General features: G+C 38.4%; 1 protein-coding gene across 7 annotated transcripts in view; it reads left to right on the forward strand.

Moving 5' to 3' along the window:
* The window catches only part of BIRC6 (baculoviral IAP repeat containing 6), a 178,948-nt gene that overhangs the window by 22,828 nt on the left and 129,328 nt on the right, over positions 1-26,792 (forward strand). For all 7 annotated transcript variants that reach the window (XM_083829054.1, XM_083829056.1, XM_083829059.1 and 4 more), the window contains exons 7-13: positions 118-340; positions 440-600; positions 2,646-2,704; positions 4,045-5,442; positions 14,496-14,645; positions 20,788-21,013; positions 25,884-26,044. In XM_083829054.1, coding sequence (XP_083685180.1) covers positions 118-340; positions 440-600; positions 2,646-2,704; positions 4,045-5,442; positions 14,496-14,645; positions 20,788-21,013; positions 25,884-26,044 — 2,378 coding nt within the window. The remainder of the gene's footprint in view (positions 1-117; positions 341-439; positions 601-2,645; positions 2,705-4,044; positions 5,443-14,495; positions 14,646-20,787; positions 21,014-25,883; positions 26,045-26,792) is intronic.

The raw sequence follows: 26,792 nt of genomic DNA on the forward strand, positions 1-26,792 counted from the left end.
TACAAAACAGTTCAAATGGTTCAGTTACAGGGCTTCAAGGGCTGAGTTTGTGTATGACGTGTATGTTTTTCAAAGTAAGAAATCAATTTTGATATGTTTTGTTTTTAATATGAAAAGGTCTGAACATGAGAGACATTCCCCAAACTGCCCGTTTGTCAAGGGTGAGCACACTCAGAATGTACCTCTTTCAGTCACACTGGCAACAAGTCCAGCACAATTTCCCTGCACAGATGGCACTGACAGAATAGCCTGCTTTGGGTCTGGAAGTTGCCCTCATTTTCTAGCTGCTGCAACAAAGCGAGGAAAGATCTGCATATGGGATGTTTCCAAACTTATGAAGGTATACAATATAACTAATTTTTATTAACTGATTACTTGTGATTAAGCATGTCCTGATACACATCAAAGATCTCTTCTGCTTTTTGTTGTTGTTTCTCAGGTCCACTTAAAATTTGAGATCAATGCATATGATCCAGCTATTGTGCAGCAACTTATGTTATCAGGAGAACAGAGCTCAGGGGTTGACTCAAGGAGACCAACACTAGCATGGCTAGAAGATTCATCTAGCTGCTCAGATATACCAAAATTAGAAGGAGACAGGTATGCCACTCTAAAAAATTAGCAGTGAGAAATTCTGCTTTGTAAATGGTAAATGTTGTTCAGTTAAGTCATGTTTTGTGAAATATAAGATCAGTATGTTTTTTTTTATGGAGTTTTTTTTTTTTTAATCCTTATATGTCTGTACACAGTTCAAAACTTGAAAAAAAAAATCCATCTTTAAAGCTAGTTCCATTTTAGTCCCACTGTTTCAGTTATTTAATCTCCACTAATAGAGATACCAAATCTTACTGCTGCTCTGTGCTGATGTTCCAGAGACAGAAGAGAGCAAGGAATACAAGTTCAGGAACAGCTTTTCATTTGAATTTTGGATTATGTATTTCAGATTTTGAAAGCAAAGGGTACTTGCAGGCTTTTAGAATGTGTTTTTTTTCCTGATTGCTTCTCCTTAATTTCTGCTTATGTCATTCTGAAAATAAATTATGTGGATGTGGTAGGAATTGCTTTCATTTGTACTTTTAACGCATGCAAACAGACTCTAAACGATGAGACAGTCCTGTCACAAGCTTTTAAACAAGCTAGAGTATGCGCTGACACTTAGTTCCATGTGAGAATAAGCAATATTCTTTAATTTATGCTTCTTACAGTATGATACTGGAAACTCCTTTCTCATATTAATAAAACTCAAAGAAAAGAGTGAATCATTATTGGAAATCTCAGGACAAAAAGTGTTTGTGGGTTCTTTTTTCTGAATGTTTCTTCTTAAAAATCAGTATCAGAAAGTAACAGTGCTGCTGCACACACAGGAGTAGACATTTTTTTTAAGTTTGGTGTGATTCCTACAGTACTGAAGAGCAAATATGAAGCTTGCTGTTTTGAAGAGCATATGTAGAAACGTGGGCAGCATTAGAGGATGCTGTCTGTAGGCCTAGCAGCCAATCATTACTAACAGCTGCTGAAATTTAGGCTCTGACTGTAGCTTTAGGGCTGTAAACTCCTGGAGAGTTAAAGAATTAAGCCATTTTGAATAGGTGGTTAATGGATAGTACAATGGTGCTACTCAAGACTAAGCATCTTCCACTCTACTTAATCTTTATGAAGTTTACTATCACTTTCCCACCCAAGGGGAAGCTGGATGATGAAGTATTGAATCATTGCTGTCTTCAAGTGAAGGTTGATCAGGTTTGAATTTAAAAAGACTCTCTTTCTTGGGCCTGAGGAGAAAGTATCCGGTTTGTTGAAATGTGGCAATCTGACTGGTACTGAGAATTATTATACCTGAAGGTGCAAAGGCACTGCTGTACTTTCTGTATGAAAAGGTCTCGTCATAGCAAATCATTTTCTTCTATTAGGAAAGCCAGATGGGTTAAAGCTTCATATATTCTTAGGACTACTGAATGGCCTGTTTCTCTTCAAGAGGCATCTTGACCAGAAACTGCTTTTATGAAAACATGACTCATCTGGTAGTATTTTTTTAAAGCAACGTGGTGTTTGTATACTGTTTCTTTAAGGAAGGGGCTCTGAGGAAGTCAAAATCTATTCAGGTATTTTGAACCATGGAATGAATGCTCATAGGATGGTTGTTGGTGGCTGCTGTGCTGTGGGAGAAAGTCAGTACACGTGAGTGGAACAGGACTACCCTGAACCATGATAGTTTCTGGGCTAGGTACAAAATTGCTTGGTAGAATTGGAAACCAGTCTGGCAGCTCCACCTTTCAGATACTATTTTGAGCAACTTTTGAAGAAGGTGTCTGCGTTTTTTCTAAGTATTGAATGTTTGTTTGCTTTTGTGGTTTGTCTGAAAGATTTCTGAGAACTGGCTTTCATTTTCATTCAATTTATGTCTGAATTACGGGGAATACAATAGTAGAATGAGGCAAATTGAAAGCCAGTCTACTGGCTCAGTTACTGAGGAAAAAAATCATGATGTTAGTGTCTGACATTCAGCAATGGATATACAATGCTGACTAAAAGAAACGCAGGATAATAACCAACAGTTGATTCTTTTTACCTTTTTTTTTAAATTTATTTAAAAATAGGAATGCAGCAACAGTGTACATGGTGTCATTCATACTTTTTTTTTCCAGTGATGACCTACTGGAGGATTCGGACAGTGAAGAGCATTCCAGATCAGAATCTGTGACAGGTGGGTTATATTTGCTCTGTATAGTAGTTCAGAGGTCAGAAAGAAAATTGTTTTTCTCAGGCTCTTAAGAAATCCCCGTTGTAAGCAAAGGATATGTATTCATAGTATTGGGGGGGGGGGGTGGGAATGAAGAAAAAAAATGACCTGGAAAACAGTGCCAATAGTTAAGTCATTATTTGTGTGGTGGGAGAGAGTAGATACAGGGGAGAGAAAAAAAATCACTTCGGTTAATAAATGTCTTATTTGACAACAAGCATTGCTTATCTTGCTGTCAATAAAACACACAAACCAAGTTAAAGGAACTTACTTAGAACAGGAACAAATTAGAGCTGCACAAAACCCTTTAAATTCAGAGGACTGCTAGAGGAAGTTCCTGTATCTTGATTGTTTCTCTGTATGTATGGTCTTTGATAGAAATTTACTTTTTTTTCTCATCCTGAACAAAGCTTTCAAATGGAAGCAGTACAATGCTATGTATGGTGTTTGCATTGTTTTCTTAGAGGTCTAACCAGAAATTTTGATGGGTGGGAGGATTGCATGCTTGCTTTTCATAGTTCGTTTACACAGCTTAATCAAGAGCAGCAGGGAAGGAAGTAAAGAACGTGCATGTGCATACACACAAGGGAAAAAAGACGATGTTTTTTTCAACAGAAGTATTTATGAAGATGATGTTTTATCATTTATGCTTCAGTCTTGTCTTATTTGGATTTTTCCTTTGTAATCAATTACATTTTTGCATTACTTAATTGAACTCTTCCGATTCACTGTTATTCTTGCAGTGCTGTTTAATTTCATCAGGCCCATCTGAACTGTTTACAGTGTTGTGTTTTATAGTAGCTTAGAGAGCTTTTCGTATTGTCTGTTATGTGGTGGTAACTCAAGCTTTAGAGTAAAATTAAGTGTTTTACAGCTGAGAGTGGAAAATGAATCTGCTGAGTTGCAGATTGTAGATGGTGCTGAGCTGTCTAGGAAGAGGGGTGGTGGCACAGGGTAGAACATGAAATGAATCAATTGGATTAGTTGGGTTTTAGTATGGTGGTCTAACCTGAGTAAAATAATTGTTGAAAAGATCTTACTGTTTATCAGGAGAGCTATTGTCCTGTGTTCTTTACTTTCACTCGTTGATAAAATCAGGAGAACCATTAGTCTATGTAGAAAGAATGTTTCTAGGCCTTTTCTTTTGTTTCATGACTAACAAGTCTTGAACTTACAGAATGTTACAACATCCTGAAACTGTAGAGCAGAAACTTTTCCTTAATTATGAGAATAAGTCCGTAATATATGTAATGCGATTCCTTTTTATTTTAAACATATATTACATTAATCATTTCTGTTTAAAGGGCATACATCACAAAAAGAAACTATGGAAGTCAGCCTTGATATAACAGCTCTCAGCATTCTTCAGCAACCTGAGAAACTTCAGTGGGAAATTGTTGCAAACGTTCTGGAAGATACGGTTAAGGATCTAGAAGAACTTGGTGCAAATCCCTGTTTGGCCAACTGTAAGAGTGAAAAGATGAAGGAAAAACATCTGGAACAACACAACATTCCCTTTCCTTGTTTATTAGCTGGAGGTCTCTTAACATACAAATCACCCGCTACCTCTCCTGTTAGCAGTAACTCTCAGCGGTCACTGGATGGCTTAAGCAGGACTCGAGGTGAGAGTGTCTCGGAACAGGGATCAACTGACAATGAATCCTGCACTAATTCAGAACTGAATTCCCCTCTGGTAAGGAGGACTTTACCTGTATTGCTGCTATACAGCATTAAGGAGTCTGATGAAAAAGCAGGAAAACTTTTTTCACAGATGAACAATATTATGAGTAAAAGTATGCACGATGATGGTTTCACAGTTCCACAGATCATTGAAATGGAGCTGGACAGCCAGGAACAGTTGCTGTTGCAGGATCCCCCTGTGACTTACATTCAGCAGTTTGCAGATGCTGCAGCCAACCTAACTTCTCTGGACTCGGACAAGTGGAGCTCTATGGTTCCCAAGCCTGGGACTTTGGTTCAGTGCCTGCGTCTGCCAAAGTTTGCAGAGGAGGAGAACCTGTGTGTAGATTCAATCACTCCTTGTGCAGATGGAGTTCATTTGTTAGTAGGACTGCGGACTTGTCCTGTCGAATCTCTGAGTGCAATAAATCAAGTAGAGGCCTTGAATAATTTAAATAAATTAAACTCGGCACTATGTAATAGAAGGAAGGGTGAAATAGAATCAAGTCTTGCTGTAGTGAATGGCACAAGTATCGATGTAATCCAACATGAGTCACCAGCAGATGTACCAACAACTCCTTTAATAATTCAGCCTGAACAGAGAAGTGTTAGCGGTGGATACCTAGTGCTTTATAAAATGAATTATGCCACTAGAATAGTTACTCTAGAGGAGGAACCAGTAAAAATCCAGCATATCAAAGACCCCCAAGACACAATTACCTCAATGATTTTGCTCCCACCAGATATATTGGATAATCGAGAGGATGACTGTGAGGAGCCTGTAGAGGAAATGCAATTAACTTCTAAAAATGGCAGTGGGAGAGAGAGAAGATCTGAGATTTCCACTCTTGGGCACCTGGTAATAACTACTCAGGGAGGATATGTAAAAATACTAGATCTTTCAAACTTCGAAATTCTGGCCAAAGTGGAGCCACCTAAAAAAGAGGGCACTGAGGAACCAGATATGTTTGTCTCTGTGATATACTGTTCGGGCACAGACAGATTATGTGCATGCACCAAAGGTAAGACTCTTTAAAATTTTTTTTTCATGCTTTATATTGCCATATTTGGATTGTATTATAGAAGGTTAGATGGTAGGCTGTAAGTTTCAAGATAGTAATAGGCAAATGCCATTGAATTTACCTACAGTTTACTTCTGTTCTAGAGAGCATGGGCTCCGTTCCTCCTCTTAAATGTGGATTTTCATGTCTAAAATGGGGATTACTCTTGGATATGTCCAGTGTACTGGTTAATGTTGTTGTTGTAGCGTCACAGATCTGCTTAAATCCAAAACAAAGGGATTTTTTTAATGTAATTATTTCTGTTCTGGAGATAGGTGTTTCAGAAAAATGTCTTCTGTACGTATTGGAGATATTCAAGACAGTAGAGAAGGTGATGCTTTTGTACCTTAATCCAGTGATAAGTTATTAAGATTGTGTCTACTTTCAGATGGGGCTGCTGGTTCTGCTCAGGCCTTTTTGCAATTGGAATTATTCTGTCTTGACTCTGAGAGCCAGGACCATGTATGCGGGATTGTTAAATCCTTTTGAAGAAACACAATACATTTCGGGGGGTAAAGGGCAGGTGGGAGAGGAGCCTAACTGAAGTCCAGCCAACTGCTGCTTCACAGGGGAAGAGCTGAACCTGCCCCTACCACCCTGAATTCCTCCATGCGCCAGTGTCCTTATCTAGCTTTCCTGCACTCGAATGCAGCTACAGTGGAAATGCTTAGTCTCTTTAAGTGCTAAGCTGCTGGGATGGTTCACACATCACAGAGGAACTCCCTCCATGTTGAACTTTATCTCCTCTAGAATTTCAATCGTCACATTTACACTTTCTCAGTTGCATCATGTTAATTATGTAGTCTTCAGGTGAGTGGCTGTTAAATCAGGCCTACTTGTTTTTTCTAGCTGATAGTCTAGCTTATTGTAAAAATTTTGCCTGCTAAGGACTCTGTGTTTATCACATACCTACTGTGAGTTTTGGAGGTGGAAACTTTATATTTATTTTAATATGATTGAAAACATTGAGTGTTAACAAGTAGTATTGATATTTGCAGATTGCCAATGGAAACATTTGGATTTATTACATTGTCCTCTTTTGGTAGAAACAGCTATTGAACTGTTTGAGCTTTATTTAATAATGCACATTTTTTCCTAGTTAAAACGGAGCTCTAACCCAAAGATTAATTGCTTTTGAAAACTGTATGTATCATATAGATATTTCTTATTATATATCATTATTTTATATGTATATACATGTCATGTTTTTACCTCTACTGGTCAAACATCAAATCCCATTTAAAAACAACCTTGCTAAGCATTTTCCCACAGGATTGTACTGCTATTCATTTAATTCTCACATGAAATCTATTCTGTCTGTCTTGTGTTTAAGGCTAATGACAACAGTTAAAGGACTTGCTGTTTCTGTGCATGCTATTTTCCCATCCAGTGTTAGCGTGTATGGTAATGATGTTCTTGTTGCGTTTGGTATTACCTAAACCTGTTTTGGGACCTCGAATGTAAGACGCAGGTCTGTTGATCTGGGAGCATTTATTCTGTGTGTGTAGGAGTATTTGTCTCTTCTGCCTTTATAATCACCACTTCTGTTACTGACTGGAAAATAGTTTGTCTTCCTCATAATAGACAAGGACATCATTCTGCTTTTTCAGTAAAAACCTTTTTATTTTTTTCTGAGAGTGCTATAGTGTCCATTTAGTAATTTATAAATACCTTTGCAAGTTCTTTTGTTCTTGCTGCCTTTAAGATGACTGGGATTCTCTTTTTGTTCTCTGGTCCTGTAAACCAGAGGCAATCATTCCTCTGCCATCAAATTTCCCCTTTTGAATACAGTACTTCAATAACTCTTCAATTTTTTATTCATTGATTGTTCCTGCCTTTGATTTACACCCACCACGCCTCTATCTAGAACTTGTTTTTTTGTTCTGCAACCATTTTAAAATGAATTTCAAAAACATTTTGGTTGTTTAAATATCTTTAGAAGTTTTCAATTTTTATATATATATATATATATATATTTACATTTTGGTCACTTCTGCTTGTATAGTTTTTTCACTTTTGAGAAATTAAGTACAAAGTCATCACAAATGTCTAGGGACCAATATTCATTAGAAGTCTGGATTTCAGGATCTTATACAAGATACATCTGAAACCTTTGAGTCCTAGTATTTTATGCTGAAATTTGGAGCTTTTTAAAGAATGATCTGATCTTAAGTATAAATAAAAGTACTATATAAAACTCAGAAATACTAAAAGAAAGAGCAAACCAAAAAGCTCAACTATTTACTTAACTTATTCAAATATACACCAAGATTTAGAATGGAAAAACAATATAAGGAATAGATTTCCCTTAACTTTCGTTCAGTCATAACCATCCTTTAATCCTGCTACTGTGAGTAAAATTGCTTCCTTATCTGCCAGATGGCCAAAAAGATTTATCATTATTTTATCTTAAATGCGGTTTTCTTAGGCTTCTTCCAAAATCCCTTTGCAGTCTTTGCTCTTCTGTCTTAACTGCCATGTAGGGGATGTGCCTGCACTCAGACCGTGTAAGGAAGATTGGTGTTGAAAGGAGAAGGGCCGCGTTCACCGGTGTGTTGAATGTTAATCCTAGCAAGTAGCTTGCAGTGCAGTGACGCAGGTGAAAATGTTAAGTAAATGCTTTTGAACAAACATGCACTGGAAATGCTTGGAGGTCATGGGAAAAGTGTTCAAGAATATAGGCTGAGCAGTATATTCGTTACTATTTACTTGCTTAGGTGGTGGGAGAAGGTACTTGAACATCTCCAAGTTCTGGACGTAGAAAAGCCAACTCTCTCTGCTGTTCCAGGAGAAGATGCTTGTTGATGTGCTAGCATCCTTGGTAGATCATAATTTTCTCTGTAGCTGCCCTTAAGATATAACTGGAAAAAAATATATTTGTGTGAGTGGGTGTCTCAGGCTTAGAGTGTTTCTATGTAAAGATGTTTTCAACTTGCATTTGACTTCAACCATCTTTGTGGGTTGGGAATAATTATTCTTATCCCGCTTAAAAATATTGCACCTTGGTGTCAGCCTCAGGTGCTTCTCTGTGAAGGAGTGTCTGTAGTTGACCTCTGGGGTGAGGTGTTGAAGTATATTCTTGGTTCCAGTTCTGTCAAGCAAAGAGTAGACTTTAATCTCTGTGTGTTTTGCTTTCTTCTCTTACCCTTGGCCAAGGTAAACTATGGTTAATATCCCTCTTAGCAATGCTTTGTTATCACTTGGGGCTTTTAAACATTTTTATATTGTGTCATTAATATGAAACTTGGCTTAAATTCGGTAGCATCCAAAATATTCTTTATTATTAAACTATGCAGCAGGCTGACAGCAGTGGAGTGGCCTTCTAGTGGTACTTGAACTCTGTTATCTGGTGTTTAAGAGGACCAGATATAATTCGCTTTGGATGGGTAAATTTCAAGGGCTACAGTTATCACTGCACTCTTTAAATCTGTTTTCATCTAATCGTTTTTCCTTTAACTTCTACAGGCCTACCAAAAATTGCTTAAGTAAACAGTCCACAGCATACATTCTACTATTATCTTTTCTTGGATTGTTTTGGGTTGTTTCCTTAGTCTTTCACTGCTACCGATGTTAGGAACTTCAAGGTCTGAATCGTTCTGAAGAAATATTATGAAGTAGGGAAGTGGGGTGGCATTTCAAATAAATCAAATGCTCTCAGAAGTAGAAACTTTCAGGGTGTTGCTGTGATAATTAAAGCAAGTACTTTTCACCCAGACTGGATGATTAAGTAGGTGCTAAAATCTGTATAGTGGCTTTTGAGTGCTTGAGTATGTTCAAGTCAGTGAAGTATTCTTGGATTGTGCTCACCTGAAGTTTGAAATCTAATTCTTTCACAAATCTGCTTTTCAAACATCCATAGCGAGTGAAGGTTTTGGAGTAAATCATTTCCATATTGATTCCCCTTGAAAATGTTAGTATTTGGTTTCGCATTACAACTAGCAAAAGTCTCAACAGAAGGTTGATTTGATTGTTTTAAAAAATGATTCTTCAGTAGTTTTCTAAATTAATTTAGTTATATTTTCAGTTTAATTATTGAAGTAGTTTGGGGAAAAGCAGTGGGAAGAAAAAAGTAATGTTTCTACTTGTTTTCATCATAAGAAGGAAGAACTTTACTGCTTTTTTATTCTAGCAATCCTCTTTTCTACCTATGTTGCTTCCCAGCTCCACTTGCAGTTGCATAACCAGCGTCTTGCACGTCATGTTTTCTAGAGCACATTGGATCAGTTCTGGTGGATATTGTCTTTTTCCAAATTACTTAAAAAAAAAAAACAAAAAACTGGAAGCTGTAGAAGAAGACCACAAACATTGTATGTAATTCATCCTGCACATTAATACCTTAGCAGTTGTATTATACGTTCATCTATAAGCTCTTTTTTCTTTAGATGTCTGTTTTGCCATGTTTGGGGCATTCTTTTTGTATTTATAATTTTACCAAGTTCTTGCCTGCGGTGCTGCGTTATAACAGGATTTTTTGTCACTCCCCTTTGTTGAGGAAGTAGCGATTTTTCAGAGTGAAGTTTGGTCTTGTTAAAAATGAGTTGTATACGCTAATATTTCTTGTAGCAAGCTTGACAGAACTGGATGACACTTCCACACATTTGAGAACGAATGCCACCAAATCTTGTGCCACTCCGTTATAACAAACTTCTTGCTTTTGAGCTGTATGGAGTGTATTTATCACTCTCTGTAGCTTTTTTTCCTGTTTTTGTTTTCATGTCTTATTTATCTCTGTCACTAGGCTTTGTCAGCCTTGTACATTAGCATATCTGAAGTTGAGGAATCAGTCAAGTGTTTCCAATTTTCTGCCTTCATAGGCAATTGGATCTAATGAGGATGGGAGGGGCTGAGTTTTTTTGCCAGGATTAGTGTTGGAAGTGATCCTAAGGAGATCATCTTAAGGTCAGGATCAATTACACTTACCCTTTCAGAAGGAGATCAACCTGTTTTTGAGGTTCTTCCACATTGGAGAGGTAACAGCCTGTTCACAGAATTTCTTCTAATGTACAATGTCCTTGATGAATATTTTTTTTTTCTGGTCTCTAGTCTGTATTATCTGTGCTGATTGGAGTCAGTTGTGCCGTCCTTAATTGACATGGCAAAGATCCCTACAAAAAAGGGAGTGGGGACCTCCAGCCATTTGTTTTCATCAGCTCAATACCTCCAGTTGTTTTAAACTTCCCTCAGGGGCTTTGAAAGAAAAAAAAACATCACTCCCTTCCCAAAAGATCTTCTCAGGTCCACATGCTTCTTGACCCAAAAACAGACACAGTAATCCTACAGATGTCTTTAAAGGAATTCTTCTTTTCTATTGAATAACTCTGCGCTCTGTACATACCGTCTGTGCATGTACACACTAGGATGTTTGCACTTTGGAGCAGGAAACTGAATCGGGTTTATCTTATGACTCACAAGAACCTCTTTTACAGAACTGCTGGCTAGCTGATTTTCATTTTTCCCATAATAATGCATTTAATTATTTCTTGCCCGGCGTGGTAACTTTCACTCGTCTCTATTCAATTGCATTCTATTTTTTCATGACCCAGGATGGACTTTTACAGCTGAAATGTCCAAGAATAGAGAAAATTCTGTTAGAGTGAGGCTTCTGGGAAGCTTTCTTGGGGAAATTTTTCAGGTGTTTCCAACTAGTATGTGGGAACTAACCCTTCCTCTGCAACCCGATGGTGAGACAAGAAGGACTGAAGTTGTTTAGTGGCTAGTTGCCTGTGGTATGGCTTAGCATTCTTAATGCCTTTATCTTTGGGGTATTGTTTGATGGTGTGCTTGTGTTGTGATAGCTGTCGACATCTGTGTCATTGTTCCAAGTTCCTGCCAGGATGGAGGATACCTTCAGTGTATCAAACACGTCGCCAAATTGGCTTTGGCTGCAGTGGCCTCATCTCTGACATGTCTTCTAACTTGTGCCAACACTGCATTCCTGGAACTGATCACTGGTTTGATGGAAGGAAACTTGGGATTCATTTGGATGGATTTATGATTTTTATGTTCCGTTTGTGTAACTAACCCACCAGGTTCTTAAGTCTGAGCAAGTTACAGATTTTAAATACAGTTCAGAATTAAACTAGAGGCAGGCGCCGACCTAGTCTCCTTAATCACCAGTGACAGGACCTGCGGGAATGATGTTAAGCTGAGGCAGGGGAGGTTTAGGCTGCACATCAGGAAGAGGTTCTTCACCGAGAGGGTGTTCACACACTGGAACAGGCTCCCCAGGGAAGCAGTCACTGCACCAAGCCTGTCTGAATTTAAGAAGAGATTGGACTGTGCACTTAGTCACACGGTCTAAACTTTTGGGTAGACCTGTGCGGTGCCAGGAGTTGGACTCGATGATCCTTATGGGTCCCTTCCAACTCAGGATATTCTATGATTCTGTGATTCTACCCATGTTTTAAATGTGTTACCTGCTGTTTTCAAGAAATATGGTGATACTGTTTTCTAATTATTCTCCTTTATGATCACTGAGAAAGTCAGTGTGAGCTTTAATGTCTTCTTGCTAGTGCAACAGAAGCATTTGTCATCTCTGTCCAAAAGTGATACAAACATTGAAGTCTTCAGGTAAACTACTAATTACGATGTTTACTACTAGAATTAGAAAGTACCAGGTGAGTGAGTCCTTTTCAGTCTGGTAGTATGTACCACGAGCCAGTAAGAACTCAAATAAACAAGTAAGTAAATAAATAAATAAAGCAAGGATGACAAACCAGCATTGACTTCTGTACAGACTTTTTTCCTGGCACTTGACTATAGGAGCTATGGTAACTCTACAACAAATAAGCATGCATCATCAGAAGGTCATCTTCAGATGTTCTGTGAGAACAACCACCTCTTTTGTGACACAGAAACAAAGCCACCTGCAGGGTTTTGGAAAACTTGCACAGGCACTAATTAATTTATAGGCTAATACTGTATTGCTGATGTTCATGATAAAGTTTTTTTTACAGAAGCTTTTTAAAAACAACAAATAAGTGAGACATTTCAAGTTTAGCACAGAGTTTTTCTTGGAAGAGTGCTGGAGTTTTTTAGGAATATCAGGGACTTGCTCTTCCTCTTGTAGTACGGATAAAATCATAAGGCAGTTTTTTGCTGCTGTTAATTAGCAGTACTTGCTACTATTAGCAATTAGCAATTTATTGGCAGTTCATTAGCTAATGATCAATTCCAAAATGATTGTTGGTTAAAACAAAACAAATCCAACCATCTACAGATTAAGAGAGACCTTGGCATAACATTCCCTTAGACAAGCCCGCAACTTCCCTAAGCTCTTCAGTCCGTCTCCTGCTCTGAGCCATACAACTGGCAAATGGTCAGGTCAGTCTGAACTTGCATTTCACTCAGCTGTGCTTATTTCCAGGACAGGAGATTCTCAGGTTTTGGTCACTGAGATCATTCTGATCATTGATCTTTGAGCAGTAAACAGGATGGAAAAGAACTGGCTTGTCACCCAGTGGAGCTGAGTTTCTTAACATGTCCCTAATTCTCATTGTTTAAGAAAATTGCTATATAATTGTGAGCTATATAAACTTAATTGCTATAATTGTGAGCTATATAATCTTAAGGAAGTTCACTCTAAGCATTATTTACTAGAACTATTCTTTTTTTCTCCACTCTTGGCATCTACTACTAATGTACTGTTCTGCATCGGGGCGGGGGGTGGAGGGCAGAAGAGGCAGTGTGGGCTTCTTATGGGATCTCTGTAAGAAAGGCCCAATAGCAAATGGCTTAGTGGCTTAATAAAATAGCTGTTTTAAAGAGAAAAAAATGAAAAATATGGATAGTAAATCTTATGTCCCTTCAGACACTGGGAACCCTATTTTTCATGCAGTATCACTCTGACCCCCAGATGGATTTTCCCACAGCATGTAGCACTGTCTGTTGGGAGGTTCCTCCTTTTTGGTGATTCAAGCTGTAATAGTCCTCTTTTTATTCTGTCTTGTTAAAACAGTAATGTTATTAAGGCATTTTTAATGGGCCTTTCTTACTGAGATCCAGTAAAACCTTGCACCGTCTCTCTCTGTGCCTTTATCTCTCTGCGTTTCACTTCCTCCTGCTCCCCCAGTGAAAAACAAGTACCTGCTGATTATGCTTTAATTTTGGATTTTTATTACCTACGTTATCTCAAGTTTGTTTGTTTGTTTCAGTTTACCTGGATAGTTTGCCTAACAGGGTTTTTCATAACGAGTCAGGTGCTGAAGGGCATTCTGCTATCAATTTTCAGAAAAAAAAAAAAACATAGAAGGCCTTCCAGGATTTTTTTTCTCTATATACATCCCAGTAATTAGGATTTTTGTGACTACTGAAACTGTTAAAAGCATTTTTCCCTGACCTTACATAAAATTGAGCGTTTTTTCTCAGTGATTTCTCTGTTTACCAACGGTGATATGCACAGATGAATTCTGTCATTTATAATGGGCAACTTCATAGAATGATTTCAGGATTCCACCAAAACATTTTGTCCACTGAATATTTTGGAATTGCCGTTCTGACTGTTGTACTGATCAGCGATTCTAAGTCTGATAAAAGATATGAAGAGCCCTTTAGTTAGGAGAGTTCAGTGGGAAAATGACTTGTTCAGATCTCAGGTATTGAACTTGGAAAGGAAATGTATGCAATGTGTACAAACAAAGTAGTGAAGGCCTTAGTTGACGTGATGGAACATTTTCTGTTTAACTTATGATTTGGGTTATGGGAAGCATTGCAATCGTTACGATCGAGGTTTCTACTGGGACTTGTTTAGTTAATTGCCTTTTATCCCCCTCTTCCCTGATATTTTCTTTTCCTTTATGACATTCACAACTGCAGTTAATATTTTGGTAGTTCACCCTGAAAAACGTTGTAGTAATAAAGCAAAATGAGTTTTCATGTATAATAATGCCAGTTCCTGGTCCTATATAATTACAGTCATAATTATGTAGCACTTTGTCTGGAAGCTTGTCTTACGAATCAAGTTTAACTGTATGCCTGTCTAAATTTGCTTCTTTCATTGTCTGTGGTGATTTTAGGTGGAGAACTTCATTTCCTTCAGATTGGAGGAACCTGTGATGACATAGATGAAGCTGATATACTCGTAGATGGATCCCTTTCCAAAAGTGTAGAACAGTCTTCAGAAGGCGCCAAGCCCTTATCTAACCCTTCTAGTCCGGGCATTACAGGTAAATTGTACATGTTTAAACATACCTAATTATAATGCTTCTATTATTCTTGGAAGTTGCATGGTGAAGTGATTGTGAGTTATTTAATAGCATGTTGTTTTATACTTTTTTTTATTGCCCTGCGGTTGAGTTCTGTAATTTTTATGTATATTTGTCACTGCTTATGTACAAGTGTAACATCTTAGCACTTCCCGATTCTCAAAAAAACCTGCTGTGTAACTGTTTTTCCAATCACTGCATGTTATCGTAAGTAGGGCAAACAAGGAAAAAAAACAGGTAATTGTGCAGACACTGAACTTCCCTCACAATTTAAATAGGCTTGAACTGCTTATTTGGAACAAAAATCATATGTTCATCGTCTAAAGTTGTCTTAGCTTCATGCAGATGATGTACAGCTCTACTTAAGAAAACTGTGCAAAGTTTATTTGATAAGTATTGTCGCACACAATGAAGTTAATGGTGTCTATACTTAAAGTAGTGCAGTTGCTGTTGTGAAATAAACTTAAGATATTAACTCTTGGATTTCTGTTTCTCGTAGTTGATTTAGGTTGAGCCTTGCTCAAATTCTGCTGTCATTTACATATCAGTTTGCTTCCTGGAAGTTTGTCTGTCCTTGGACTGAAAGAAACAATTGTTTCTAATTGTCCAAATTCCATTTTTAGCTTAAACATGATATTTAGGTCTTGTCTTTACTGCAGTTCTTGTACACCAGTTCTGCCATCTGCTTCCTTTTGTAGTATCCTGGCCCACTTGGGTAAAACAGGTGTTTTGGTGATAGGTAATGTTCCTTTAAGTAGTCAACATAAAAAGGTAGAAAAAGGGAGGGTCTTCTGCTTGTAGGGGAAAACGGTGTGTGTGCAGGTTATGTGAGCTCCTATGGGGCCCTCATATCTTTTCTCAGTCCACATGAAGTATACTTCATTGTAAATAATTTGGCACTAAGACTTAACAAATCTAATTTTGCTGGTTAAGCCTGAGGAAGGTTTGAGTCATGTTGAGGTTTTTGAAGTATCTTTCTTAGTCTAGCTCTTTTGTTGCTGGTGATGGTTGTTTGGGGGAATTGTTGATGAGAGAACTGTAAAACTACTATGTTTTTCATTTTGTTTTAACCTGCAGCTGTTGATAGAGACACATTATTTTAGTTGGGTTGGGGTTTGGAGGTTTTGGTCATGTCTGTTGGGACAAAAGTAGGGCTATGCAGGGAACCGATGACTCTTAAACTGGGAAAAAAAATAAAAAAAAAGACTCTGTGAAGTATGAAGGCAAAGCAGTGGTAGAATGTAATTTATTCTTGCAGCCATGACTGTCAGAGAAATGATGTTTATTGTTTTTGTGGGTGATGGTGGAGTGTCTACTGCAGGTGCAGAGGACAAAGAAGCTGGGAGGGACCGAGTGGCAATGCAGGGATGGTTCTGGATAATGAATGGCATCTTCACTGTCACCAGCTTACTTGCTGTCTCTCTCCCCAGAATCCTACTTGCATCCAGCCCTATGATGCGTTGTTTTGTGGTCTGTTTGTAAGGTCCCTGATTTTACTTAGCAAGAGGGAAGGAAATCAAAAGAGGGACGGAAAAGTTGGTTTTCAGTATAAGATTATCTGTAAGCAGCAGTACAGCAGTTGCTGTCTTCTGCTCTGCACTATGGCTTAGAAGACAGGATTTCTTGTGCTGCTCCTTTTTCTCCAAAGGAGCCATTCCTGAAGTTTGAAAACTGCTAAGTAATAAACTGCTATACATACGTGAGGGAAGGAAGGCTGTGGCTTTCTTCTGCACCTTTCTTCTTCTGGTAATGGCAAATACAGCAGTAAAATCTTCATAGAGAATGTGAATATTCAGGACATAAATCTGCTTCATTAGATGCATTCCCTCTATAATAGCTTATCATTAGATTTAAGTGACTTCAACTCAGAGGGCAACTTTGACCAACCTGATGAATCAAACTGATGATAATTACCATTTAAATTCTGCCAGTAATGTGACGGCAAATTTATTTATTTATTTTTTAACTCTCCTTCTCTTCTTCATGCAGCCTTCAGTATAGACTGTGCTTAAATATGACCCAGTGCAACAGATTTACTTATGTGTGGACTTCTAAATAGTTATACATTTAAATTGCCCACAAGTTGCAGGTCTTCCTTTAAGCACTAATATAATTCAGGGAGTGTAGTGTTGCTTGATCTTGGTCTGTACTTGTTCCCAATGAGATGCTGGAAACAGCAGTGGTCAGACAAATTGAGTACTGTTCTGCTGTGGTCTCAGGCTGAGCTCCTGGAAGCTGTGAGAAGTTGGATAATCATTAGAAGCCAGCCCCCAAATGAGGGGCTAGGCAGGAGGTTGAACCTAAAAGATTGCAGAGCTCTTCATCTGAGCTGCCCGGGTTAAGAATACTCGTGCCCATAATACTGGAGTCTTAATGTGTGTGTGAGTGATTGCTGGGGCTGTGCAAACATTCTCTAAAGTAATGAAGCTGTCAGAATCATAGAATCATAGAATATCCTGAGTTGGAAGGGACCCTTAAGGATCATCAAGTCCAACTCTTGATACCGCACAGGTCTACCCAAAAGTTCAGACCATGTGACTAAGTGCACAGTCCAATCTCTTCTTAAATTCAGACAGGCTCGGTGCAGTGACCACTTCCCTGGGGAGCCTGTTCCAGTGTGCAACCACCCTCTCTGTGAAGAACCCCCTCCTGATGTCGAGCCTAAATTTCCCCTGCCTCAGCTTAACCCCGTTCCCGCGGGTCCTGTCACTGGTGTTAATGGAGAAAAGGTCTCCTGCCTCTCGACACCCCCTTACGAGGAAGTTGTAGACTGTGATGAGGTCTCCCCTCAGCCTCCTCTTCTCCAGGCTGAACAGGCCCAGTGACCTCAGCCGTTCCTCGTACGTCTTCCCCTCCAGGCCTTTCACCATCTTCGTAGCCCTCCTCTGGACACTCTCCAACAGTTTCATGTCCTTTTTATACTGTGGTGCCCAGAACTGCACACAGTACTCGAGGTGAGGCCGCACCAGCGCAGAGTAGAGCGGGACAATCACCTCCCTTGACCTACTAGCGATGCCGTGCTTGATGCACCCCAGGACACGGTTGGCCCTCCTGGCCGCCAGGGCACACTGCTGGCTCATATTCAACTTGCTGTCAACCACGACCCCCAGATCCCTCTCTTCTAGGCTGCTTTCTAGCGTCTCATCGCCCAGTCTGTACGTGCAGCCAGGGTTTCCCCGTCCCAGGTGCAGGACCCGGCACTTGCTCTTATTGAACTTCATGCGGTTGGTGATCGCCCAGCTCTCTAACCTATCCAGATCCCTCTGCAAGGCCTTTCCACCCTCATTCGAGTCCACAACTCCTCCAAGTTTGGTGTCATCAGCAAACTTGCTCAAAATACCTTCTATTCCTACATCCAGATCGTTTATAAAAATATTGAAAAGTACCGGCCCTAAAATGGAGCCTTGAGGGACCCCACTGGTGACCGCCCGCCAGCCTGACGCAGCCCCATTTACCATAACCCTTTGGGCCCTGCCCGTTAGCCAATTGCTCACCCATCGTATGATGTTTTTATTTAGCTGTATGGTGGACATTTTGTCCAGTAGGATCCAATGGGAAACCGTGTCAAAAGCCTTGCTGAAGTCCAAAAAAATCACATCAGCTGGTTTCCCTTGGTCCATCATACGGGTGATCTTATCATAAAAGGAAATCAGGTTAGTTAGGCAGGACCTGCCCTTCACAAACCCATGCTGGCTGGGACCAATGACTGCTTTGTCCCCCAGGTGAGCCTCAATAAGTTCGAGAACCATCTTCTCCATGATTTTACCAGGCACTGACGTGAGACTGACAGGCCTGTAATTGCTAGGGTCTTCTTTCTGACCCTTCTTGTAAATCGGCACAACATTTGCCAGCTTCCAGTCTACCGGGACCTCTCCAAATTCCCAGGATCGTTGAAAAATAATTGAGAGAGGTTCCGCGATGACGTCCGCCAGCTCTTTCAGCACCCGGGGATGAATCCCATCCGGACCCATGGACTTGTAGGGATCCAGGTGGAGTAGCAAATCCCGCACACGTTCAGGGTCGGTTGGGAGTTTGTCATCCCCACCGTCCCGGTCCTCTAGCTCAGGGCACCCTGGGTCCCGAAGCCCATCATCGGCATTGAAGACAGAGGCCAGACAGAGAAGAATGATAGGGTTCATCCTCAGGCGTTGCTCCCAACATCCATCACATCATTGTTGCTTCTCTTTTAATCCAGGTATGTCAAGAAGAAATGTTTTTGTCCATTTCTTTGCATGTTTTTCAGACAGACATAGCTCAACAGAAGGATTTTTTCTTCTGGGGAACTGAACTCCTAGGCTGATCTGACCGAGCATAAAGCCTTAACCTATGTCGTACGTCACAGTTGGTGGCAGATAGCATCAGGCTGTTTTTAAGAAATCGCTTTGGTGTTCTCTGAAACTGTAGCTAATAGCTACTGTGGTCAGGATAGAGCCCCCAGTGACAAGCACAAGCTTTTGTCTGTATATTGTACGTATTATACTGAGTATTTTGTTCATATGTTTGTTTCTCCACTGTAGGCATTCTGGAACAGTTGCGTTTGCAGTTTGGCTGCATTTTAAAGGGTATTGTTTTAGAAGGAAATGTGTTAACACTACCAGGTCATACATCTTGATTAGGTTAAAATTACAATTTCCTTTAAAGGGAAGGGGTGTTTTTGTGGTAATGTAATGTAAAATATGTCTTTTTTTTTTTTTTAGAAGCAACTTGCAACCAGTTTGAAACCCCTTTTCTGTTTTGCTACTAGTACTTCAACTTACTATAACTCATTATTACAGTACAATAAAAATCATGTAATTTTACAAAAGAAGATAATTTTCCAGTGCTGTCAAGCATACTTAAGTCTTTAATTTTTCAGCTTCAGGGCCTGATCTATATGGTTGTTGTGAATCTGTAACTGTTTCTTTTGGAGGGGGAAGGAGAGCAAATTAGAAAAAAAATCCAATCTATTGAAATACTGAATTGAAACACAGTTTGAGCTATGATCTCAGTTCTTGTTGCAATGTCACACAGTTAAGGTTCATATTTGGCAGTAAAAGATAAATAAAATCAAAGGTGTTTTCTGTATTATTAAATTTCTAAGGCATTTTTAATCTTTTCAGCGTTTTTGCGCCTCATAGGCTAAAAAGCAGAAGTTACAGCTTCTGCAGTATGAGTGAATTTTCTGCCTGACCCTGGGTCTCTCATCTTGAGCTTCTTCACTTTTCTGGAGGAATTGTGTGTGTTTCCTCCTCTTAAGCTGGAGGATGTGATCTTGTTGTTACTCTGATTTCACTCATGCTTGCTTGCAAGATAGTCTCTATGTTCAGTCTCTGCACTGAGGGAGTGGCATTTCTTTTGGTGGTAAGTTTTCCTTTACAACCAGAAGTTTTTTTCTGAAACACATTTTTAAGGGAAAATGCTCGAAATCTAAGAAAATGGACATTACGCATATCTTATTTTCCCTAATATTTTCAATGTTTATGTTTGAGGAAACCTAATTATATTTTAGAGTTCTAGATTATTATCCTGTAAACCTGTTTCCTCAGGGCAAGACTTGAATATGAAGGCAAGATACTTGTTCAGGAACGGCGTCTTTTAAGTGCATTATATAAAGCATGCTTGTTTTTCCTTTATTCCTCTTTTAAGCTAAACTGAGAGCTTCCAAAACATTCTACTGATCTACCATAAAATACGTCTGCATCGATAAGCAGGTGCCAAAGCAATGTCTTAAACAACAGTGATAAAAATATTTTGATTACATAGTAATTCCGTGTGCCTGTTTTCATGGAATATAAAACTTTTTTTTTTTCTCTGAGTCCGTAAGGGTATAAAAATGTTTTAATCAGCTTTATATTATCAAAGTGTAGCTGGCTAATTACTTCTTGGGATGCTTCTGACTGAATCTCAGACAGCATGCTCAGAGATCTCAATACTTAGAAAACTTACTCCAAATTAGTTAGCTTCAAAGGACACTGGCTTCAGTGCTAGCACTTTTTTTAATCTTTGTGTCACACAGACGTTAATTTCACTTATAGCAGTTTGGTTATATTTCAAACAGTTTATAGGATGTTCTGGGAAATAAATACATCTGTGTAACAAATATATATGTTCTATAATTATTCAGGAGTTGATCTTTTGGTGGACCAGCCATTTTCCCTTGAAACACTGACGTCCCTGGTAGAACTGACCCGTTTTGAGACCTTGACACCACGATTTTCAGCCACTGTCCCTCCCTGTTGGGTAGAAGTCCAGCAAGAGCAGCAGCAAAGGCGGCATCCTCAGCATTTGCACCAGCAGCACCATGGAGATGCAGCTCAGCACACTCGAACTTGGAAGCTACAGACAGACAGGTAAATAGGGTAATGGTACAAAAAAGAATTGTGTGTATTGCTTAACAAGCGTGTGTAGTTGGTGTAATCACAAATTTCAAGTGATTTCATTGCTTTTAAATAGCGTGCAAGTTTAAGAGTGTGTGCTTTCAAAGATACCGGTCCTTATTTCATAGTTTGCAAGGAAGCTCTTCATGCAGTAGTTGTCGTAATGGACCTTGAAACAAATTGAAAAATCACATTTTGAATTTGTATTTTTTATACACCAAAGTTGTATTTCCTTATATAATTAGACAAGCATATTTGCCAGAATTAGGTATTCTTGTTGTTCTATAAAAAGTCTGATTCTCTCTTATGTATACACAAATTCTTAGCAATTTTTTAGTCAGAAAATGCAAGCTCTGGGTGCCAAAATGAATGTAATAGTTGTCCTAAACCACGTTGTTTATCTTAAAATGTGAAAATAGAGTGTGGATTTACATCTGCTCTTGTGAAGTAAAATTTTCTTTATATGTGAGATGTTTACTTGAGCCAATATAGTGCCTTTGCTGTGCTAAAATGTAGGCAATATTTCCACTGATATGAATTGTGCTGACTCAGTATGTGTATGAACTTGGAACTCTTCTGGGGTTTTAGAGGCTGGAACAGCAGTATTGCAGTCTCCTTGAGGAGCTGGTTAAAACCTAGCTAAAGTAGTTTTGTATGTGTGGTTTTTTTTCTGAAAAATACTTGGAAAAACAACGTTTAAATATGAGTTGTGTAGTGTGTTTTTGAAGAGAAGTGTGTAATAATGTACTGCAAGGTGTTTTGGGTTAAGCTGTTACACATCCATCCCACTGATGTATAAGTTTTAGATATTAATGCAGAACCTAAATGCTCATTGAGTGGAAATAAAAAGCCCAAAGACACTAGGGGAGCTAGAGATCATACGTGAAGGGAAAAAAAGGATGTGAAATAAGTGAAAGCTAGCACGTGTTAATGAGACGTTTCAGATGGGGAAACAGGTCTGGAAGGTAAGGGTTGCAGGCATTCCAGGGCTGACACCTAGCATAAACTGAACTTGCTTTAACTTAAATATTCATAAACTATGGTTAAAAACTTGCAGTATGTTATAGGTTTTGAAAGCCGTCTTTATCTTGTGATTTTGCTTTGCGTGAGTGAAATACTCTGTTTGTGCCAAGTGGAAAGGAGGCCCTTCCATGCAAAATAACTTCCAGTTACAACTATTGATTATCCAGTGTGTCCAGCAACGGTTGAAAAAGTAAAAATCTACCAAAGTGAATTAAAATATGAATAAAATAAATAAGAAATCTTACTAATATTTGTTGAATTAGAAGAAAAGTGTTACTCCTGCTGCAAAGTAAAATAGGAATGTATAGAGGTAAATTTGAAAATTTTGTTTTAGTAATGGAGAACTTTAACAGCTGCCAAATGACATGTTTAGAAAATGATCAAATTACAGTCCCCTTGTAGGATAAAGTATAGGTTCTTAAGGTTGAGAGCAAAGTTAGTTTTTAATTAAAAGATATCTGTGAAGAAACTTTTTGATTTTGGGGTTTGTTGACTTAATATGAGGTTTCTTTTATCTTTTCTTTGAGTATCTTATGCTGATTCTTATCAAGATGTGGGATTACAGGTTTAGAGGGATGAGTAATGCAATTTGATAAGGTAGTTCTGCTTCCCAAATAGCTAGAAGGAAATAAAACTATAAATGTGTTTCATGGAAGGGCATTATGTTACACTTTTTCAGTCCTACTTTGTTACTTTTAAAAGGCTATATAACAAAGAAAAGTGAAAAAGCAGAATCTGATTTACCATGAAAATTATCATCTAAACATCAATGTTTCCTATTCAGTGGAAATGTAACTTGAATGTTAAATTGGGTGAATTATTTTTTTAAAAGTACATGAATTCCTAGTGTTTTTTTTGCTAAAACAGTGACATCTGAGTGTCCTGTGTTGTTTTTTTTCTCGATTTTTTTCAAGTGTGGGAAATGTCTTATGTATTCAACTTACACAGACATACTTTGAAAATAAGTGAAAGAAGGAAGAGTTAGCTATTCATGTGGTTTCCAGTGTTCATTGCCTGGAAATGGATGTGCAGCGTAAAGCTGAGTTGTAGTGGAAGATCAAACATTAATGAGATGTTTTAGAAAAGGTATGAAGAGGGGTGTTGGAAAACATGTAGTTGTAAGAGTGATGGTACGTTTGCATTTAGAACATAGTCTTGATTATGTGTTCTTCTTTAAAAAGATACTACAAAATTAGAAGGGTTCCAAAGGTGAGAAAAGTTGTTAAAGTAACTCAGGCTATCAGAGAAAAGTTACATATGGAGTGCAAATACTGAAATATTGAGAAAATAACGAGGAAGGAAATGATTTTTTTGTCGTCTTTGAAAATTTACACGATTGTAAGGATGTGCTTAACAGAGAGATGGGGAATTCAGAAACTGGTTAAAAGGGAGATTTTTTTCATTCATGACATTAGATTGTTCATTGCCACAGGTATGCGAAGATCTCTTTGCTATTGGAGATTAACGTGAGACCTACGTGGAGGGCCATTATTTCCTATATGTCTTTTGAGAGATACTTAAAACTTCCTTTAGGGCATCTGCTACTGACTTGTCTCAAAAAATATTTCTAGAGTAAGGAAATTGTCCTTCTAATGGCAGTGTGCATCTTCCAACACACTGAGTACAACAGGCAACTGAGACCAAGTGATTTTTATTCATTTCTCTACTTGTGCCAGAGGTTTGGTTTAAACTGTTTGAGCAGAATATTACTTAGTAGTTCAGAAGGCTTTTGAATGCTCCTTTGAGTGTCTCATTCGCTCCATGTTTTACATGACCCCTATAGGAATATCCAAACACATTTAAAAAAAAAAAAAAACTTCAAATTTCTGCCTGTTCTGTAGTGGGCTAAATATCTTACGGAACAGAGGAAAGGTATGAATGATTTGGACATGGTTTTAGTGTTAATGCTTGCTAACAGTCTTCTCCCTGGAGTTGTAGGATGAATTTTCATTATTTTTCAATCTGAGTTTGTACCATTAGCTGAAAATGCTCTACTGTTGCTTCTTAAATCAAAGCCACAAGCTGTATTCTGTCCATCTTTGACCAGCCCCCAAAGTAAATAATTTCTGATACTGCTGCTTCTGGGAAGCTGGCATGCAATTTCAGAAATCCTGTTACTGGTTTTCTGTGTGATCAGCGGTAAATAACTAGAGGTGTACAACAGTGCGGTTTGTACCATGTTTGTCTGAATTGCAAATGCTGTTTACGCTTCTTGGCTTCTAGTTTCCTCTTGGCCTAGAAGTTTTCTGCCATAGCATGAACAGTGCTGCCGTTCTGCCCGCTCACTAGTTTGCCAGCCCTGCTTTTCTGAGACAGGCTGCTGTTTGCTGCCATTGCAATGAAGCCCCTGAATTCTCTCTTCGTTGTCAGAGGTCTCAGTGCATCTGGGATTGCTGAGGTGGAAACGATGCTAGAGAAGGCAGATGGTTAACTTCCGAAAAAGTCATTGAAGGGAGAATGAAACCATTCTCAGATTTGGTGGTTAATTCTAAATTTCCACAATATGCAAAATGAGTTTGAAGGACTGATCTCGTTTACTTCAGCAGAAAGAAAAAAAAAGATTACTTATCCAGTGTCTTAGAGTTTCCTCGTAAGTCTCTTCTGATCATAAAATCATAGAACAGCTTGCGTTGGAAGGGACCTTGAAGACCATCTAGTTCCAACCTACCTGCCATGGGCAGGGACACCTCCAACTAGAGCAGGTTACCAGGGTGTAGATCCATGTTAGGAACGCTTTTTGTTATCTGAAAGGAAATACCTGTTATATCTTCAGTTATTTTTAAAAATACATTTTTATGATCCTATTTTAATATTACTAGAAATGAAAGTATTGAAATTGTAGTCCCTTTGTATCACGTAGAAATTACTTCAGCAATATACTCTGCTGTTTTGTTGTAACACTTCTTTTTAACTCCTCTTCTTTGTTCAGTGGTATAAAATTAAGTAGATATGGTTTAATAAGATCAAATAATTATGGTAACCTCGATTGTGACCTGTGGTATACTAGAAAGTGTTAGTAATTAATATATGTATATGCATGTAGGCAGACAATAGGAACATGCAAACATATGAGAAGTATTACACCTTGCTTTTTAAAGATAAAGCTTACAATTTCTTAAATGGATGTGTTCTGTAAGTCACTTCTATCCATTGGAAGAAATGGGCAAATGCTCTGTTTGTAAACAGGAGTTAAAACTAAGCTTTTTATGTGTACCTGGAATCTGTTATAAGTGTGTTATACTTGGTAAGAAGCACTTCTCATGCTGTATAAATTATCAGATGTATTTTTAAAAAATAAACTTTTTTTCCAAATTAGTGTTTTGAGCCTCCTAGATGCAGCTGTTGTAGTACTGAAGAGTGACCATGTTTAACGCTTCCCAATACAGAAGACCAACTTATAAGATTGCAAGGCAGTTACTTTCATGCTTTTATACCGTTCAGCAACTGGAAGATCGTTTTTTAGTGTTGTGTTTTTTTCATTTATTTTTTTTTCTAGAAACAAAACTGATATTTTTAGTAATATGGAAGCAGGACTGTAATGAAGATAACAGGGAATCTTTTCACTGCTGCTTTTATCCAATCTTTGACTCACCCTCCCTTATTTTATTAATTGGCCTTTAAAGTGTTCTTTACGAAGTGAAGCCGGTCAGTCACAGCTTGAAAGGCTTTTACTTTAGAAACTGGTGTGTATGTTAACTAATGAAAAATAGCTTTTTTCATTTTTTAAAGAATGTATGCATAGGTGGAGGATGCACTGGTTAACACTGTCTGCTTGATCTCAGTCTTAACAGTGGGTCATTGTTTTCTTGTTTCCTGACAGCAACAGCTGGGATGAGCATGTCTTTGAACTGGTTCTTCCAAAAGCCTGTATGGTTGGGCATGTGGACTTCAAGTTTGTTTTGAACTCAAACATCACAAACATTCCCCAGATCCAAGTGACTTTACTGAAAAATAAAGCTCCAGGCTTAGGGAAAGTCAATGGTAAGAAAGCACGTAAGATCTCTTTAGCAACTTTTTTTTCTTTCTGCTCAATCTCCTTATTCTCTGTGAGGTATGCTAGAAGATTTGGTTGAAATTATGCAAATATTTTCATCTTTTATTTATTTCATTCTATTTCTCAGGATCATGTTCTTTTTTCACTTAACATGTTCAAAGGAAAATCGGGAAAACAAACTCGATAAACAGTTCCAAAATACTGAATTTTATACATATAAAAGTGCATAGTTTAAAAAGGTTGAACAAGTTGTTTTTCTGTATTGCTTGAATCCTCCAGTTATTAAAATAAATATGTTGTCAATTGTAATGCATTGTAAAAATAGACAGCTGAAACAAACGCTGCTCTTTTTTAAATATATCCTAACAAAAAGGCTAAAGGAGATTATTGTTCTGGCTCACTGAAGGAGATTATTTGCTAGTGCCACTTGGATGTGTAAGAGAAAATTGCGAGGCTCTTTTTGATTACACTAGATAAGACCTGGTTTCCCTGGGAATTCTCTCATCATCTGGCTTATTAACTAGGCTGTGTGAAGACTGCAGTATGATTTCATTGTACGTTCCTTGCAGCCTTGACAGGGTAGACCAAAGATATGAATGCTCTTGCCTTGGGAAGACTCCTAGCTGAACTCTGCATCTTACTAGCTCTCAGGGAACCTGTAAGGGGGTAGAATAAAGTGCAAAGTCACTTCATTGGTGTGGAAGAGCTTGTGCCTTCATTGAGATTTTCCTGTGG

The sequence above is a fragment of the Anser anser genome, assembly GCF_964211835.1.
Source record: "Anser anser genome assembly, chromosome: 3".
NCBI classification, from domain to species: Eukaryota; Metazoa; Chordata; class Aves; order Anseriformes; family Anatidae; genus Anser; species Anser anser.